Source organism: Centropristis striata, chromosome 3 (assembly GCF_030273125.1).
Source record: "Centropristis striata isolate RG_2023a ecotype Rhode Island chromosome 3, C.striata_1.0, whole genome shotgun sequence".
In the NCBI taxonomy this organism is placed as follows: Eukaryota; Metazoa; Chordata; class Actinopteri; order Perciformes; family Serranidae; genus Centropristis; species Centropristis striata.
Window position 1 is genome coordinate 38,267,453 of NC_081519.1, and position 18,714 is coordinate 38,286,166.

The 18,714-nt window shown below is 41.5% G+C and overlaps 1 protein-coding gene across 1 annotated transcript; it reads left to right on the forward strand.

Moving 5' to 3' along the window:
- Nucleotides 1-3,161: 3,161 nt before the first annotated feature.
- inka2 (inka box actin regulator 2) lies at nucleotides 3,162-17,898 on the forward strand. The gene is made up of 2 exons (XM_059330373.1): nucleotides 3,162-3,486; nucleotides 15,499-17,898. Exons 1-2 carry the CDS (start codon nucleotides 3,415-3,417, stop codon nucleotides 16,735-16,737), a joined length of 1,311 nt encoding a protein of 436 aa, XP_059186356.1. The 5' UTR covers nucleotides 3,162-3,414; the 3' UTR covers nucleotides 16,738-17,898.
- Nucleotides 17,899-18,714: the final 816 nt, after the last annotated feature.

Consider the following 18,714-nt stretch of genomic DNA (forward strand, 5'->3'; position numbering starts at 1 on the left):
TAACTGGAAGACATTGCATCATCACAGTGCCTGCTCCTGTTTCTTTCATCTTCTCTTCAATTATTCTTACTTCTCAGTACAGAGAAGTGACATTACAACAAGCGGTAACTGCTCTCACATGTAAAGTAAGACCATTAATAGATCTCATGCATAATTTAGATGAACTTTAAACATGGTTGACTAGTCCTGAAATCACGATTACCTCTCAGTTTACATTGATCGACTCAGTGGATTCAAACATTACTTTGCGATAACACGGTGGCAGCATCACGTTTTGCAAATGTTTGTTGCTTGCAAGCCTTACAGGGCTCCTGCATGACCATGCATGGAAAGCAAGTATGTTTGATTTTATTAGTTAAACTTGTCAAAATGAATGGGAGAGGAAATCATCTCATTAGAAATATAACAGCATGCATGCTGCAAATTTTGTGCAACTGGATGCACATGCAACAACTGGTGATGACAGGGAAACATTTTTTCAAGTATTCCAAACCAAGACAAAGCAAAGCAGTTATGTTTTCCAATTTTTGGACCAAATTATCAAATGAATTGTTTGCCAAACCTCATCGTTTACGTTAAATCTCTTCTGTTATTTTGCCCAGACAGCAGACAGCTGTAACAGTTTCTGTTTACAACCAACACACTGTAAATGTTTATGTTGTTTATGTTTTATCTATGATTAAAAAAACACAGCACAAGTCATAATATCATAAAGACTGGTTTTACTGCAAGGAAAATAATGTTTTGTCTTTTCTTCATAGTTTGGTCATCCTCACATTTTTGTGTTAAGCCCAAAAATGAAGCCAACGAGTCATAGCACTCAATGGATCCCACAAAGGATCAACAATGTAGTACAAGTCTGCTGATGTATAGTGAGACAGTTGCTGCATGTGCTGCTGAGTGAGTTATCTGAGCAGACATTTCCTTATCCAGTGTGCATGCACGTTGACAGCTGGGAGGAAGTGGACCAATAAAGGAAAAGCAGCTGCAGATCAGAGGTCACGTTTGGGATGAAATAGTTCCGAATCATAAAGCAGCCGGCTGAACGTTATATTACACCCATGTGTCATCATCTCACTGCTGACTGATGGAGATATAAAGTCTTCACACTCAAATGGGCTGATTAAAATCTAGACATATCAAATGCATCAATGTCTTCAAATAATACACTTAGTTTCTGCATGTATTTGTTATCACTAATGTATTAGGTAATGGTGATTAAATGTGTTAGTTAACTGGTTAGATAGATACTTGGTAACCTCTACCAGGGGGGTTGTATTTTCTGTTCGTATTTTTGTTCACAAAAAAACTACTGGCCCGATTTTCATGAAACCTGGTGGAAGAGTGTAGCAAGGACCAAGGAAGAACCATAAACAAATATTCATTATCTTTCTCCGCTTGCGGGGGGCTGGAGCCGATCCCAGCTGACATTGGGCGAGAGGCAGGGACAGGTCGCCAGACTATCGCAGGGCAGACACAGAGACAGACAACCATTCACGCTCTCATTCACACCTACGGACAATTTAGATTAAATAAACCTAAGTGCATGTTTTTTGGACTGTGGGAGGAAGCCGGTACCTGGTGGGAACATAACAGTCACCCAAAGGCAAGGCAAGGTGCCACGGTGAAAGATGGTAGCACCATACACAAATTATGGTGGAAACACAAATTAATTTACACTTTGGTTTACACGAGATCTTATACGAGATAAGGCATGGCGCTCTGTAAGTTGTCCCCCTCTTGTTGGATTATGAAACTCCTTTGAAAATTAGCTCAGTTTAATACCAGTTAGTTGGTCAACTTTACTTTCTTTTTTGTGTATTTATGTGGTTGGTTGGTTGGTTGGTTGGTTGGTTGGTTGGTTGGTTGGTTGGTTGGTTGGTTGGAAAGATCACTATCCAATAAGCTCTTCTCTTTCTTTGTTTTTTATTAGTAAAAAGAACCATAGACATAAAATAGGATCTTAAGCTGGAATCAAAATGATACAGAACAAACAGAAAGAGTCAGAAATCTGCTGCAGCAAAGAACTCCATACATATTCAATGTGCCCATATGACAATAAAGAAGAACAGAATAAAACACACAAGTCAGTAAAATCTCTTCCTCTCTATCAGATGTGAAGTTATCCTAAGATGATTTATTCATATTCCCAGTTTCATTGCTTTTGGAATCAGATCTACTTCCTTCTCTTTCTCTCTCAGCATCCAAACATCCATCTGGGACGCATCACCAACATCAGGCCTGATATTAAAAATGTCCAGATGACAGAAGAAGGTTGGAGGGCACCAAGTCCCCTGTTGACTGTTGGGCTTTTTCTGTGAATTCACCCTAAAGTGAATGACATATAGAGGATAGAGGATTTCCTAAATGTAAACACTGTAATTGTTTATGTTAAAGTGGTTTCCCCCTAAATTTCCTTCCTTCCTTTTCCTTTCAACAACAATGTTATTCTCTTGACATCTTCATGAACGTTTTATATATTGCACATGCTACTTTTTAGAATATCAAATCTATATTGTGAGCGAGGTATTGATAAACAACTTCCAGATTGGGTTCCTTGTATATGAAACTCTTCCTCCTCTTGCTAATAAAGCATTATATATCCGGGTCACGCAACAACAGCCCGTGGCTCAGGTGTTTCCTCTCTAACCGTGGTGCCGGTGGCCAGGAAACTGTCCCTATGGCTCGACTCATGACACATATGGTTTCTTTTAGACACATCCTCCTTAAACTTCCTCCTCCAGTCCAACAGTGGCCGCAGAATCTATCCTACAAGTCTGTCAGTGGTATGATAAAGAGATATTATATATTTTATGCTCTTTCTGATCTTTTAGCCTCTATTCAAAAATGTTTCCAGATGTTTTATTCCCTCTCTCTTCGTGTCTTTGTGAAATCATTACAAGCTGCTGTGGACAGAGCTACTCGTCCACAATAAACCACGGATTCCCGTTTGATCCCAGTTTGAATGAGGTTTAGTCCGTCCTGAGAGGTTCGCTCATTGGAGGAAATTGGATGGGTAACGTAAGCGCTCCTCTTGAATGGGAAATAGCAGAGGGAGAAAAAAACAGGCTGAGCAACACACACACAGCAGGCTGACAGTAGCCAAGCAGCGGCCACTGACACACACACACACACACAGTCTCTTGATGCAGCCACAAGAAGGACCTCATTATAATTTTTGGAGTAAACGCATCTTCGTCACCAGGAGTTGTTGTTTTTGTTTTTTTCAATTACACGATTTGCGTCATTAAGAGCCGTGCGCGCATTCCTCAGCAGGATTTGCGCATCTCCAATCGCGCATTTATTTTCTGCTCTTTTCATTTTGCTTTGCCCAGCAGAAAGCTCTCATAGTCATGCTCGAGCGGCGACAGGCGAGTCGTCTCATCTGATATTCTTGTATTTTTCAAAAAAGAAATGGAACAACAGCTCTCCAAACCAGAATGCAAAAACATGGATTCGTGTCTGAGGCGACTGAAGCAAGAACTGGTATGTTTCTGATCTCTTCTGTCTACTTCTACTATTGCAATCAGCTCTGAATCATGTTGTCCTACTTTGTTCATGTGCATAGTAAACATGCAGCGATATAATATACATAATTAATTAATTTCTCGTTTAAAAAAAATATATTAAAAATAGCATCAATTGTTTCTTTGCATATTATTTGTCCTGGCAGATCTCCCTCATATTCTAGTTTTGTAGCTTCAGTTGGGGGTGCATGCGTGATTTTTAAACCGCATTAAGCTGTGTAGGCTTAAAGCTTTGAGGCATGTGTACATATCCTCTTCTATAGTCCACACATCTGGGACAGATGTTTTAAGCTTAATGAGCCAGAGACAAGAGGCAAGAAGGAAACATTTGTAAGATCCGTAGCAAATTTAACCATGTGTAGAAACAGTTGGAGCTGGAGCGATTTATAGGTTCACTGGAAATTATTCAGTGACTATTTGATTGGTCGAATAATTGTTTGATTTACTTTTAAAGCAGATGTGTCAACAGTTTGCTTGTTCTGTCTCTTTAAATGTGATGATTTGCTACTTTTATCTGTTTAATGTCATTTTAAACTGATTATCTTTGGGTTGGTTGAAGAAAACAAGATGTTTGAAGACCTCACCTTAAGCTCTGAGAAACATTTTATAAACAAAACAAATTATTGATTCATCTAGACCATAATCAACAGATTATCTGATAAAGAAAATAACCGGTAGTTACAGCCTTGCTGCTGTGAGCTCTTGCTTTCACGGGGGAGTGAGTGAAATTGGCAGTCACAGTGAGTTTCATCATATTATTATGCCCTAAATGAATATGCTCACATCTCCTCTCCTCTAATAAACAGATTTGTTTGATGGTGGCAAATTTAGAGTGCTATCTCTTCCCCCCGTCCTTGAGATGCAAAAACAAAAATCTGTAAGCTGCACCCTCACACCCAAATCACTTGGCAGTGATACACTGTGTAGACCCGTTTTCAAAGGAACCTTAACTGGCAAAGATTTCATTTGGAATCATCTTCAAAGCAGACACAGATTTTTTTTTCTTTCAATCCAGCCACTGGCCCACAGAAAAACCTCGCATGGCTGCGTGTTTTGCAACATGATCTGCTCTGTGACTTCTGTGAATTCGCTTCTCCAAATTAGCCACACGTCTGTGAAGTGGCACTCGAGATTTCAGGGGAGTAGACGCTGATGCCAGGAGGACATGTTGTGTTATAGCTGCCATATCGCAGTTTGGTAACATAATAGAAAAAGTGTTGCGCCATGCCGCGGATCAAACAGGAGAACAGAGAGCAGATGCCGGTTAAAAAGCCGAGGCAGTCTCCCCCTGCAAAGGACCATGTGGGATGCAATCTGTTGTTCAGAAAAACACGGGTTGCCTATGCCAAGGTTGTCACTTTTCTTTTCACTGTGACGGGTTTTCATCCAGTGCCCACTGGAGAGCGGTAAACCGGCTCCATCTGCAAGGCAGAGATCACAAACATCTAACAGCCGACTTACACCTGCTGCAGAGTCGAGAGATTCTTAACATCTCTTCAAACACTGAGATGTCGGCTTTAGCAAGGACCGTCCCAGTTGTTTTGCATGTTTGAGTCCATTTACTAGAAATCACATACAGCTTTAATCACAGATTTGCTGTGTTAAAGACATTTGTCAGATCCTTTTATCTCTGTATTGTATGAAAATCAGTTGGCACACTGTTGAAATGTGCTTGAGTTGTGTAATCCATCACACTTAATATGGAGTCGCAGTTAATTTTGTCAAAGATACATCATCGTCATAATGCAGCCTAATTGCAGATTGATTCGACTGCACTACATTACCCCTGCTGTAATAATATAACTGACTATAATTAATACAGACTTGATGTTCATTGTAATAACTGAACAACTTTCAAAGAGCCGGGTGAGCAGACTGAATTGCCTTTTTCAATTTACTGTCTTTCTCTGTGTGACATTGTGTTAGTTTGCGGTTTTATGTTTGGAAGGGGTCATTATTTTGTCCTAACCTTTCCCTGATCAATAGTGAGTGACGTAGTCATCCAGATGATGTCATTTTCACTCGCAGAGGAAGTCTCTAGGTGGAGTTTTCATATCAATCAAAGAAATATGAGGCTTTTAAAAGCTCTATAACTTAACATACTATAAAGAGCTGTACAGCAGAGGTGCAGTGATAATAACTATTTGATAAGAGGGAAAAATAATCTGAAAGTAATTTTTTCACACAGAAATGGCAGAAAACACTGTTTACAGCCTCTCAATTATGGAAATTCCCTGTATTTGTCTGTTTTATATCATAGTACACTGCAAATTGGGGGGGTGGGTGGCAACAACATGGACAAACTGATTTATTTATGGACCAAAAGATCACCCTGGTGCACCGATCCCATCCTCACTTTGCATCTTTTTATGGCCATTTTTCTGTCTCTATATATCATTTTTTGGCAAGAAGATGATGTCCTCATTTTAAACCCATCTTCAAAGCTGGGAGCCATTAATGAGCACAACACCAAACCTATTTAAAACACTTAAAAATGAGTGATGGGGGCAGCAGTTCAAAGATTTGGAAAGCAGAGTCTGCTAATTGATTTTCATACCGTATGGAAATGTTGAAAATTGGAGTCTAATGGCTGCAGGGAACAGGTGTGAAAACACATCCAAAGACCTTAAACTGAACAGCATGCATTTGAAAATGGAGTGGGACTTCGTAGAGCACACGTGATGTTTAAATAAGGAGCTGAAAAAGATAGTATGGTCCTTTCACCTTATAGTTTAGTTTTCCGTGTGTGCAGCAGTATAGAAATGTGAGGCATTCACAGCCTGTTAAAGTGCAAAACACAAATTAAGACTGTGAACTCAGTGCTCCACAGTAGAAGCCTGAAACCAATGCACTATCGGCTCTAAAAGAAGAAGAGTGTCGCATGAAAGTGTGAACACTGTGTCAGGGGGCGAGAGGTCAGTGTGTGTGGGGTAGTGTAAGGTCACGCTTGAACATTTGACCCTTGAACCGACATGGTCTGGGGCTATTTTTCCTGACCACATCCAACATGCCAGTGCTGCTAAAACTCAAAGCTGACTGATAAGTTGTCTAAGTCCTGCATGCATCATTGTTTTTCATCTTTCTACTAACTAACTCTACTAACAGGCTCCCATTTGTTCCTATAAAAAGCCCTGCAAGTCTCCATAGAAATCCAGAGGATATAATGGTAACAATGAAATATTTTTAAGCTCAGGCATGACTCATTATTCACACAACAGACAAAGACTCATGAAAAGAAAAACAACATAAGCCCTTCCTGCCTGCTTAAGACTGGAAGAGACAAACGCTGACATGCCTTTGACTCATCTTGTCTAAACGTAGGGTTCACACCTGCATTTTCAGACACTAAAGCATAAGTCAAACCTTTTGGTGTCATCACTGCTAAAGCTGATTTTATATGCATCATACTCCTTTATCCTTCTCACACCTGAGGCACATTTTCAAAACATGACTGTCAGCTTGGAATTCAACACCAAAGCCAGAAAGCATGAGGTCATGAAACGGGAGAAAAATGGAGTATAGTGTCGTCTGGAAAGCTCGTGTGCCTGAAAGTTGTACGTTCTTTGTTACCTTTAGGGTGTGGGATCAGAAAACTGCTCACAACACAAAGAAGTGTAGTGATTTAACTTTAAGCTTGTTTGTTCAGAGCCTCCCTCACGGCTCCTGTGCTCCAACCTGCCCTTCCTTCCCCTCGGCTAAATTTGGTCCAGCTCTTGGTGGCAGCTGTGGGGTTTTGCATGGGTGCTCATTGTGTTTGAAATGGAACCACTAACATTTTAACAAAGCCTGTTTATCATTATGCGGGCACATAACCTGCTTTATCATGGATCACAGAATGGAAATCACCACTGATGACGTTCAGGATTTACTGTTTCAGGAGACAGTCGAGTGGTTAATTATGTCGCTGCTGCTGTAACCACATGTGACCCCACTGGTCTGAGGCCGAGTTGTCTCTCTCTGCTCCTGTGTCGGCTCTTATTTGAAGAAAAATAGGTGGATTATTTCTCAGGGGTGTTGCTCTTGCTGAGGTTAAGGTCAATATTGAACTCTTTCATGTTCTTGTGGGCTTTGGGGGCTTTAAATTACATTTTCTCTTACATTATTGCAACGGCCAAAAGAAATTGGATTTTTGGGATTGGAAGATGTGTTGTGTGATATCGTACCTTGACAGTAAAACGTCCAACTATTGTGTCGCACGGGATGCTCTTTGAATCTGTTAAATATGCACATGTAAACAAACTATGTAGGTATTTATTAGTTATCTCCACCTCCAGATCATAGTGGAGACGTAACCACTTCAAAGATAGCAGAGTACTATCTGTCTGCCTACGTTTGAACTTTTTAAACAGAAAGCACACATTTTTTTAGTTTGATTTTTACTGGAAATGACAATACGATATAGCCAAACAGCAGGTAGGTTATTTATTAGAGGGTTTAAGCTCTCTGGTGGTCTCCCTGGCATCTTATGTGGGTTTTTGCATTGAAATAATGAGGTATCGCAAATATAATAATAATATTATTATTATTAATAATAATAATAATAATAATAATAATAATACATTCGACTTTTATAGCGATTTTAAGGTAAGGATTTTAGGATTTTAGGTACTCAAAGTTGCTATAATTAATTGAATCAACTGTATTTCATCCACTGTGGTACTATAAATGTAAGTAATAGGGGTCAATAGTATCAGTATGTCCAACAAAGTTCAGCTTTATCGTGCTGAGTCGCTCACAGGACTTTCCAAGAAAAACAATGCAATTAAACTGATTTTGTTGCTGATACTCGATTATGTCACATTCAGTTTGGACACTGTTTTACATTAAAAACAGCTGTAAACACAGCTGTTTTGTACATGTAGATGTCTATTTTTATATCCAGCAGATACAGCTAGTAGCATTTATTTAGAGTCTGAACACAGTCAAGTATTCACCCTTCTTTTAGCTCCGTCTTTGGTCTCCACCAGCTCCTTTAAATAATATCTGGGGCTTCAGCTGCTAAATGCTCCACTATGAGGTACACGGGTGATGTACAGTGTGTTTATTTTCTAAAATCAGCTGCTGGCTGGGAAATAAAATGCAGTTTTGAATGATAATTCTCTGGCATTCAAAAATATATAACACAGTCATTTTGATCTGTTGTTAATATTTTTTTTTAAATGAGTGCAGCTTAAAAGATGCCCATTTACTCCCACTGCATTAACAACACAGCACCTGCATAATGGAGAAACTTCCAATTCCCAAAAGCTCTGTATTCCACACTGCACAGCTTTACATATACACATTATAATGTGCATTACATACAATGCATTAAAAGCTTAGGGAGGGCCATTCACTCCCATTAAATCACTGGACTCAATGAGCTTTTAAATGCTCATAATGCTGCACAAAAATCAAGCCACTCATCATGAAAGCTTTTCATGTAAGACTAAGAGGGGGTAGGATCCGGAGTCTCTGCAGAATTAACGTCACACTTGATGTTACAACTGTGGGCTGAAGAAGTGGCTGTGCACTTTCACTGCCCACACACACACACACACACAAGGTTCTGACGTCAAACTGCTGAGCTATCACAGATCTGACTAACGATCATTGCTTCCACTGAAGATCTTCAGCCAGGAAGACAACAGATTGGGTCTCAGATTCTCCAAATATCATCTGCCAAAGACGAAGATACGGACCCTAATCATCCTGTGACTCCCACTGCAGCATCGTTTCTATGATGGCGTAAATGAGCCCTAGCAGGAAGCAAGACATTAAACCACCTCCCGTCTCTGGAAAGGCCGTCAGGGAGTCTTTGCTGGGCAATGGATCATAGAAACAGAGATACATTTGGTTTCAATAGAATCTTTTTTAAAAGGGACAGTTCACACAATCCTGCAGGTCCACTTAAATCTTGCTTTATTGTTTGAGTTTTATTTGCCAAATGCTTCGTATATCTGTCTCTGCGATTTCTGCTGCTGCCCCAATACAACAGGAGGTGAATGCAATTTTAAAAATGCATGATCATCTCTTTCCAGAAATAGTGTTCCCAGTCCTCTGTTAACCCACAGAGCTCAGTGTGTATTCTCACAGGAACTCTCATTAGAAAAGTACATCCAGCAATGAGTGTTCACATTGAGGTCTATATAATCAAAGAAATCCTCCAAAAGTTTTATGGATGTATGATAATACCTGCTTCTCATAGCCAATACCAATATGATAACCAATCATTTGACCTTTTTTTGTTGTTTATCCAAACCTGAGGGTATGAAAGGCAAACATGTAGAAAGCAAATATGGATGATTTAATATTGCATACTCTGACCTAACCAAATTTAAGTGATATCACTAGAAGTCAGGACGATTGAAGTGGCATTTATTGTTTATTTTGTGTAGATATTTATGAAATTTCACCGGTATTTGACTGCAAAATTTCTGCTATAAGCTCTACAAATATACAAATAAATAGAGTAAATATTTTTTGTAGTTTATGTGAACCAGCCCTTTAAAGTGAAAGCCTTAAAGAGTGAGACATGCAAAAGTTGCATCAAAACATTAAATATAACAAGTAGAACATTCGGGTTATAAATATGGACCTCTACACTTAACGACCAATTTGTCATGACATCATAAAGGGGTATTTGTGTCCAACTCTCCTTTGTTGAACATAATTCACACTTCTCCTCTCCTGAACGTGACCCTGAGGACACAAACCGAGTCACCATGTAACCTTTTTCGTCAAAGAGGCATTCATTGCCGTGTGCACAGTAATTTATTTCTTTCAGTGAATGCTGCACAGCTTTATTGCCCTGTTGATCGCGACCTCGGGGCTGTCCACAACGGTCTGTGGCATGTCCAGCAGCTCAGTCACAGAGACCCTCTCTGTATTTCCCCCGGACAGAGACCCCATTCCTGTCCTTGACCCACACAGCCCACCATTCATTTTTAATTAGGGGGTGGAGGTGGAGAGAGGGTGCAGTACACTATAGCTGCTTCTGGCCAGCTCCTTCTAAACAGGAAGACCTTTTGGGCCTGATAACCTTGGCCTCACTGTTTCCTCCCCCCCTCCAGCCAATAACAAATAAACAACAACAGTGAATGGCCTGTATTTCACAGCGGGAATAGAGCGCTGCTTTGTCTTTCAGCTCGCGTTTGTGTGTTTATTTCTCACCATACAATCCAGTTAATGTAGATCAGTGAACACAACATGCAAACACACACATGCATGCCTTATAAAACGACACTGACTTCATTCAAGCGAGGCATGTTTGGACGTGTGAGAGCTCAGTGTGTTTGCACAGTGAATTTATTTTCCCCCTCCATAACTGAGGTAATATCAAGGCTGCAATAAAGGCAGAGAGCTCGATCTTAGCAAAGGAGGAGCATTGATTTATTTCTTCTTTGTGGTATTTAATTCACTTGCGTGCATATTAAATGGTTTCTGGTTGCATCCTGAGAGTAGATGGACCTTGACGTGGGAAGATAACATAAAGACTCGCCAATCACCAATTTTTTTTTTTTAATTAAAATGGCCAGAACTTTTTAATAAGCTTCCATTCAACATTAATTCAAGACTGCCAGCCATTGTTCTTAAACTTTAAAGCATTCAGGCTTTAATTGGCAATTATGTCTGGTTGGCTGGCATCACTGCAGCCAAAGAAGAAGTGGAGGGGGGGTGAAGGGGGGACTCTGGACAGCCCCTGTTTGTCCTTCTTTCATTCACTCAACAGATTTTCTCTCCGCTTTCTTTCTTTTTTTTCTTAAAATGATCTTTTTATAGAAATGCACGCTTGATGGATTAAATGGCTGAGATAGTTTGAAGGCTTGAGTTCAAAAAGAAGATTTAACTAAACTTAACAAGACTGGGTTAATGATGCCAGTGTTTCTGGACAGAACAGAAATTCCCCGCAGCCCCAATTTCATCCCGGTTCTCTTGTTAAATTAGATTAGACAGACTTTTTTTCCTTCATCTTTTTATTTTCTTGGTAAGACCTTAAGGTGCTCATGTAGGTCCTGTCAGGTCTGCATCATCTGGGTCTTTGTCCTAATGAGGCCCCGAGCTGATTCACACATTGTAAAAGTGACACATCAGGATGAACATCTGTGTTTAAACTAGAAACCGCCGCGGGATGTTATTTTAGAGTTAGCATCGTGCGCAGACGGCAGAATGAAGGTTGGAATGGCTGACATATTTGGGCCATAAAGTTCAGCCTTTAAATGGCAGCGGCGGAGCGCCTGCAGTTCTTTGGCTTGGTAAAGGTGGAATAATGGGGTTAAGTTTACTACCGTTCTTCTGTTTGTTCCGCAGGGCACAATATGAATTATTAACGCAGCCTCAGAATAGAAACGCCAGTAAACAACTCAGTGTTTTTAAATAACCAGGGGAAAGGCCAGCGTTTTCGAGGATGATGGAAAAGTTGCATGTGAGTGTTAAATTAAGGTGTTTTTGGTTAGCGAGTGCAAACAGGTGCAGCCATTTAAGACTGCATGAGAATGGAGCGCTCGGCAGATAATATTTCAAAAACAGATTTAATACATTTAAGTGGTCCAGATCTCAGCAGCAGCTCAGAGTGCGGTAATCCCTCAGCTGATCCCTGCATAAACTTCACCGAAGCCACATGTAACGACACAATACATAACTCTGCACGTCATCTTGTCTTCAGACTTGTTGACCTTTGATGTGGAGGAAAGTAAACTGTAATTATGCGCTCTCTCCCAGTTTCTCCCAGGACAGAGCCAATTATGTCTAATGAAGTCAGCCATATGTGGAAGGCACAAAGACAAGAGACAACCTGATTGTGCTAATTACACGTACCTTCACTGCCTAATTTAGCGAGCCAGCGGGAAGCTCGGAGGCTTTTGTTTCCAGCATGTGCATTGATAGGCTTATTATCTGATCTTAGAGGCTGTTCACGCCTCCGTGCACCTACTCTGCCATATGTTATCGATGAGGAGCCTGTTTTAACCTAGAGGTTTAATGTTAATAGTGCAGTTTATTGGGTAAGTGTCAAGATAGAGAGAATGTGAAGTGGCCTTGAAGTATAGACTGCTGAATCAATTAACAGAACATTAATTAACAACAATTCTGAGGCTCAATTAAGTCATTTAAAAGGGCAAATGCTAAATATTCTCTGGTACCGGCTTCTCAACTGCGTTTTCTCAGTTTGAATATAATATCTTTGTCTCTGTTCAGACAAATTATCATTCATTTATTTTAAAGCAAGATTCAGAGTCTACAGTTCGTTTAGGAGCTCTGTGAGGCTGTACTCATCATATGCTATTTGGATTGTTTTTAGCAGGTATAATGTACCATGTTCACCATCTTAGAGTAGCATGTTAGCAGGCTAACATTCGCTAATTAGCAGCATACAGTTACATACAGTTTGCAGGTATTTGTAATCAAACTGTTGAACAAATTATACTTTTTACCTTATGATTGTGCAAGTTAAAAATGTAATTGATTATTAAAGCGATCAGAAGGACACTCAAAGAGCACAGACTCCACTTAAGCATATTATATTACAATGTTGTCATTTAGACTTGAAGGGGCACTCACATGAATTTTCAGTCAGGATGTCATGTTTCCAATCCTTCTGGCACCACATGAATTCAGAAAAATCTTGCAATGTTATCACCAATGAAAAGTCATTTTTGTGCACACCCCATGATTGGGATCCACTCCAACATTGAATGTGTCCTTTCTAGGCTCATTCTAACCCTTCCACCAAGTTTCATGAAAATTAGGCTAGGATTTTTTCCCCTTGTCGTGCTGACAAAACGCACAGGTCAAAATCATTCATGACAAGGGGGTTATAAATGTCCCAAATTTCAAGGCAGTTCAATCAATAGTTATTGAGACATTTCACCAAAAACCACAAATATCTTTTGCCATGGGCTAAAAGAAAAACGAGTGAGTCATCCTCGGGGAAACATCGGTATATGTGCAACATTTAATGGCAATCCCCAAAACATTTGTAGTAATACTTCAGTTTGGACGAAAGTGGTAGACCAACAAACTGACAACGTCCCCAAAGAGTTCACTTCAGAATTTTGTATCAATTAAACATATTAACAGGTTATATTTACTAATTTTCATGGCTTGATTTACATTTTTAATCTCAATGCAGCACAACAATTTGTGCTATCTATTCCATGTGTCTGTTTTCCCAGAAGAAGAAAAAAACACATTCTGCAACAGTCTCTTCTCTCACGGTGCTTACAGCTCGCTTTGTTTATGATGCCGTACTGTCAGTTGTCGTGCACAGCTACTTTTCCCACCCTGGGGGACAACACAATCACTGCTCCCTCAAGATTAAGTATCACAGCCTGGTGATGTTACACCTACAACCAACCCCCCACCATCTCCAACCTCCCTCATGTGTTCTTATGGTGTCATCCATAATTAAATCCATCAACAGTTTTCTCTTCGACATCTAAACATATGGCGCGGGATCCCTCCCTCACACAGCCCTCCTCCCCCCGTCTTTCCATCCCTACTCATCCGGCTGACTCTCACTCACTGTCTCCCCTCTCGCTCCTCTCATTGTCAGTCCGTTTCCGCCTGAGTGACCCCACCCCCCCTACCGTTTGGGGATTAGAGTCTAGACGGGCAGCACTGATTGGCTGTCGCACACAGCGGTGTCCACCGATTGGAGAGAGATACATATAGGGTCTGTGAGACTGATCCGTTTGAAAGGTGAGAGACGGTGACAGGCTGGCTGGGTGCAAACTAACAAGAGAGAGACAGACAGGGATATCTATAGCTCCTGCTTTGTGACAGTTTATAGAAGGTAAGGTGTGGGCTTTGATTTCTAAAGAATTCTAATATTTGCTTTATATAATGAGTCCTGCAGGTTCTTGTTTTAATTTTTAGATATTCCATTATAAAAAAACGATCAAAAGTAGCCGTTTTCCTCATGTTTGAGGCCTGTTTTATGTGCAATAAACTGCAGTCTAGTTGACAGTTGTCTATGTTGTTGCATTTTAACATATAGATCCTGACAGACAGCTTGGTTTTCGTGTTGATCAGTGTTGCGTGCTCCAGGTGTGCATTGGAAGTTTCGATCCAAACTTTTTCCCACAGTCTCTTGCACGTTTTTAAAAATTCCTGGCATGCTTCCTCTTATCTTCCCATAATTTTTTTTTAAAAAAGGGGTAGGGCTCTTGGCAGGTTTCGTCTTCAATCAGTTGCTACACTTGCCAACATGAGCATGTGCTGAGATGAAGAGAAACCTGTTGTCATATCAAGAGAATGATTCAAAAGGATGGGGTCAAATGATTCAAGCCTACAAGTTAAGACACAGGTCAGGATGCTGCCTCGGGGCTTTCTGTCTGCCTTCAGGAGTAGACGGTTAGCCAAGGTCACATGACACGGGCTCTTAGACAGATGAGAGCAGAAAGAGAGAGGAGGAGGAGCAGGAGGAGGAAGATAAAAGCAGAGTGTATGATTACTGCTGCACAGAGGGAAGTGAGAGTGAAGACAAAGAGCTCGGAGGAGAGAGCAAATATAGATTAAAGTAAAGGGATGGAAAGCGGAGATAGAAAGTAGACTGAGGGGAAAAAAAGAAAAGCTGGTCTGTTTTACAGCTGTCATTGGTTGGATCCTGTCTCGTACCCAGGCCATATGGGACCCTGGGCCTGTCATCCAAAACTAGGTCACATGACCCATAATTAAACAAGGTGCACAGCCTGAGCGGGGTCTAACCGACACACTGATTTTTATTCATGAATACATGTATTTAATGCCTTTGATATTGCTGGCTGATGGTGTGTAATTGGATTTGTGCTGGTGCTGAGATAAATGATGAATAAGAGGCGGGATGGCGTGAAAATCAGTCTTTGATGGATGAGATTGGTCCGGCAGGAGGCTGAGGAGTCAAATGATTGAATTGATGACCTCTACAGGGTTTTAAGCTGTTAAACCGAACTGGACATTTGTAGTTTTTTGTCTCTCATCATCATCGTCTCTTTATCTCTCTGTCTCCCTGCAGCTGTGCATGAAAGAAGCCGGAGATGGCCTCCATGAGCAGATGAATTCAATGATGGGAGCCCTTCAGGAACTCAAGCTTCTTCAGGTTCAGACAGCGCTAGACAACCTCGACATTTCTGGGCGGCCCATTAACAGAGGACTCCCAACTCCAGCTCCTCCTGAAGCATCAGCTCTAGCAGCTCCAGCCGCAAGCAAGGATTGCAGGTCCCGCTTTAACCAAATCATGCCAGAGGAACCAAACCCGAGCCCGATGCCAAGCCCTAGACCGTCGCTGGAGAGCAGAAACACCTTCAGCCGAGATGATAGGAGCCTGCCGCGCAACAGGAGCAGCCTGGGCACATCATCTTCCTCCTCATCCAGCCTCGAGAGTGAGAGTGAGGGGAGCGGACAAAGTGTGAGAAGCGAGAATGATCTAGCGTCTATACCCAAGAGGTGGTCAGGATACTCTGCACCACAGGTGGACTTCTACGGACCAATGGTGGGAAACCCTCCACCGGAGCCCTACGCTCAGCCACAGGCTCCACGTCGTGCTCAGGCGGTGGACCTGCCTGGGATCCTGTACAGCCTCTCCAGAGAGGGCCCTTCACTGGACAGTGACTACTCCCAGGACAGCACCCAGGACGACGCCAGCGACTGGACTTCCTCGCTAATGAGCCGCAGCCGCAATCGTCAGCCCTTAGTGCTGGGCGACAACGTCTTCGCCGACCTCGTGGGCAACTGGCTGGACCTGCCCGAGGTGGAGAGGGAAGAAGCAGAAGAAGAGGAGCGAAGGAAGAGGAGAGAGGAGCGGATATCGAACGGAGGGGCGGACAGGCCGGACACCCCGGCTCACCCTCTCCGTCTCAGCCGCTCGCAGGAGATCTGCAGGAAGTTCTCATTAACCACAAACATCTTCAAGAAGTTCCTGCGCAGCGTGCGGCCCGACAGGGACAAGCTGCTCAAGGAGAGGCCCGGCTGGATGGCGCCTGAGCTGACAGAGGGCGACCTCTTCAAACGGCCAAAGAAAGTGGCTCCTAAAAGTTCAAAAGGCAGCTTCTACCTGCCCTTCTGGGCAAACGGACAGCAGGGCAAAGGCAGGCCGTGTCCTCATGTAGCTGAAGTGGAGAGGAACCACCAACACTACTTCCCCCAGGTCCACCAGCAGCCATTTGCTGGGATTTATTTAGACAGGAGACAGCCAGAGACTGGTGTGGAGAAAATGCAGCCCTTGTTTGACTACAACACAGCTGTGTGGGTCTGACAGTGAGTCTCGGGCCAACAGACTACCAGTGATGCCAAACTGAGTGAGTGACAGGTGCTGGGGGGATTTGGGCTGTGCTGGGGGGAGGGAGGGGTTGAATGAGTGACTGAACAAGAGGCTGGGTTACAGTTATCTTCCAAAAATGAACCGATTGAACTTCACACCCACAACGAGATTATCAGGGCAACATTTTGTCTGACAATCCTACAAACCTAAACCTCGTTTGCTGTGTGTCTGGTTGTGTGAGTGTGTGTAAGACAGAGACATTATGCTGCAAGTTTTCTATTATTCAAATTTCTTCTTATGCGAGCGTGCATGTGTGACTGCGTTCTCTGGATGTCTTAAAAGACGGTACAATGAAACGGACATCTTTCTCAGAATGTCATACAGAAATTCATACAAAAATTATCCACAGACTTTTTTCACCGCTATACTACAGGACTCTCATATATATATATATATATCACATATTTGCATCTATGAATAGAAACACCAACTGTTGGATTGCATGGTTACCATTTTTATAAGTGATGCTACAAACAGCTCTAACTGAACGCACTGCCACTGAACACGGTCATGAGCTCATTTTTGTTTCCAACAGGCCTCGGCGCCATGGAAAGTCAGGTTTAAATAAACCCGTCCATCTCATTCACCTCGCTCAGGGAATGAATGTCACACAGGAGTCAACTATGAGACACTGATGCATCTAAATGGATTCAAATGCAGTTTAGAGAAGTCTCGCCTAATCTCATCTTGTCTAGAAAGATGTACCAGCAATACAGTGCATGACCAGTTCAGGGATTGCACATTAAACTTTGAGATTTTTCTCTCATAAACAGCAAAGGCCATTAGGCCTGTCATGATAACTTGGGCGATATATTGTCTCAGAAAAAAACATTTTAAGACCATATCATAGCATAATAATACAAGTACACCTTTTAAAAGACCAGATAACTTTTAATTCTAAAGAATATTCAGACATTGGAATGTGAAATAAAATATTAACCCTCTGAAAGGTATGTTTTCTTTAACAGATAGCCAAAGATACACAGTCTGTCATAGAAAAAAAACTGTAAAACAGGCATTATCCCTGAAATTTGAACTCTCCAATGATTCTTGAATGGATCATAGCTTACGACCGATACAGTTAGAATTGTGAAATTTCTGTCAAAAATCACTTTATTCTGCATGTCTCATTTAAAACATCAGCAAAAAGAAACAATTTGGAATGACTAGATTCTGTTAAAAACAGAACACAAATTCTGCGCTCCTCAGCAACAATGTGAAGCCATAAGTGATTCACACAGAGAGGACAGGAGAGGTTGTAAGAAGAGCCATGATTGTGCTGATTCTATAGAGTTGCAGGACATAGTGCAGTGAAATAGAAGGCTGCAATGAGTAAAATGTAAAAAGAGCAAAAAAAGACCTGAAACGGCTTTGGGTTCAGAGGGTTTAAACATCCAAATAAAAGATAAAATAAAATATTGGGCTCTGTTAACAAAAAATTGCATTTCAATAAATGTTAGGTACAGTTGTTATGAAAATAAACATGCATGTAAGGTAAACACAAAGGCCTAGATCATAGGATATATGGACATGAGCTGGAAAACTTTTGCTGAGCATGATAAGTGGATTTTGTAACCATCGTGACAGGCCTACTCTCCATCATGTTAGAAATGCATGGTGCTGTGTAGACATGGCACATGTTGAGTCAACTGTCAGTCCGCAGAGAGAGGAGGAGGTAAAGATGGCACAGCCGACCACGAGTTCTGACTGACTGACTGACTGACTGCCATCTGGTACCCGGTCGTTATGTAAAGCTCATTCGCCACAGCCTCGAAGAAGATGCAGAACGGGCTCGTTTAATCCCAAAGCTCTGAGGAATCATCTGAATTATGACGATGGTGTTATACTATATATATATATATTCACACAGGGCTGAGACAGTTGAAAGCGGACATTATCAGACAATGTACA

Coding starts and splice junctions, on each gene's coding strand:
- inka2 (XM_059330373.1), top strand. CDS start 3,415: ATGGAACAACAGCTCTCCAAACCAGAATGCAAAAACATGGATTCGTGT. Junction 3,487..15,498: donor GGCGACTGAAGCAAGAACTG/GTATGTTTCTGA, acceptor GTCTCCCTGCAG/CTGTGCATGAAAGAAGCCGG.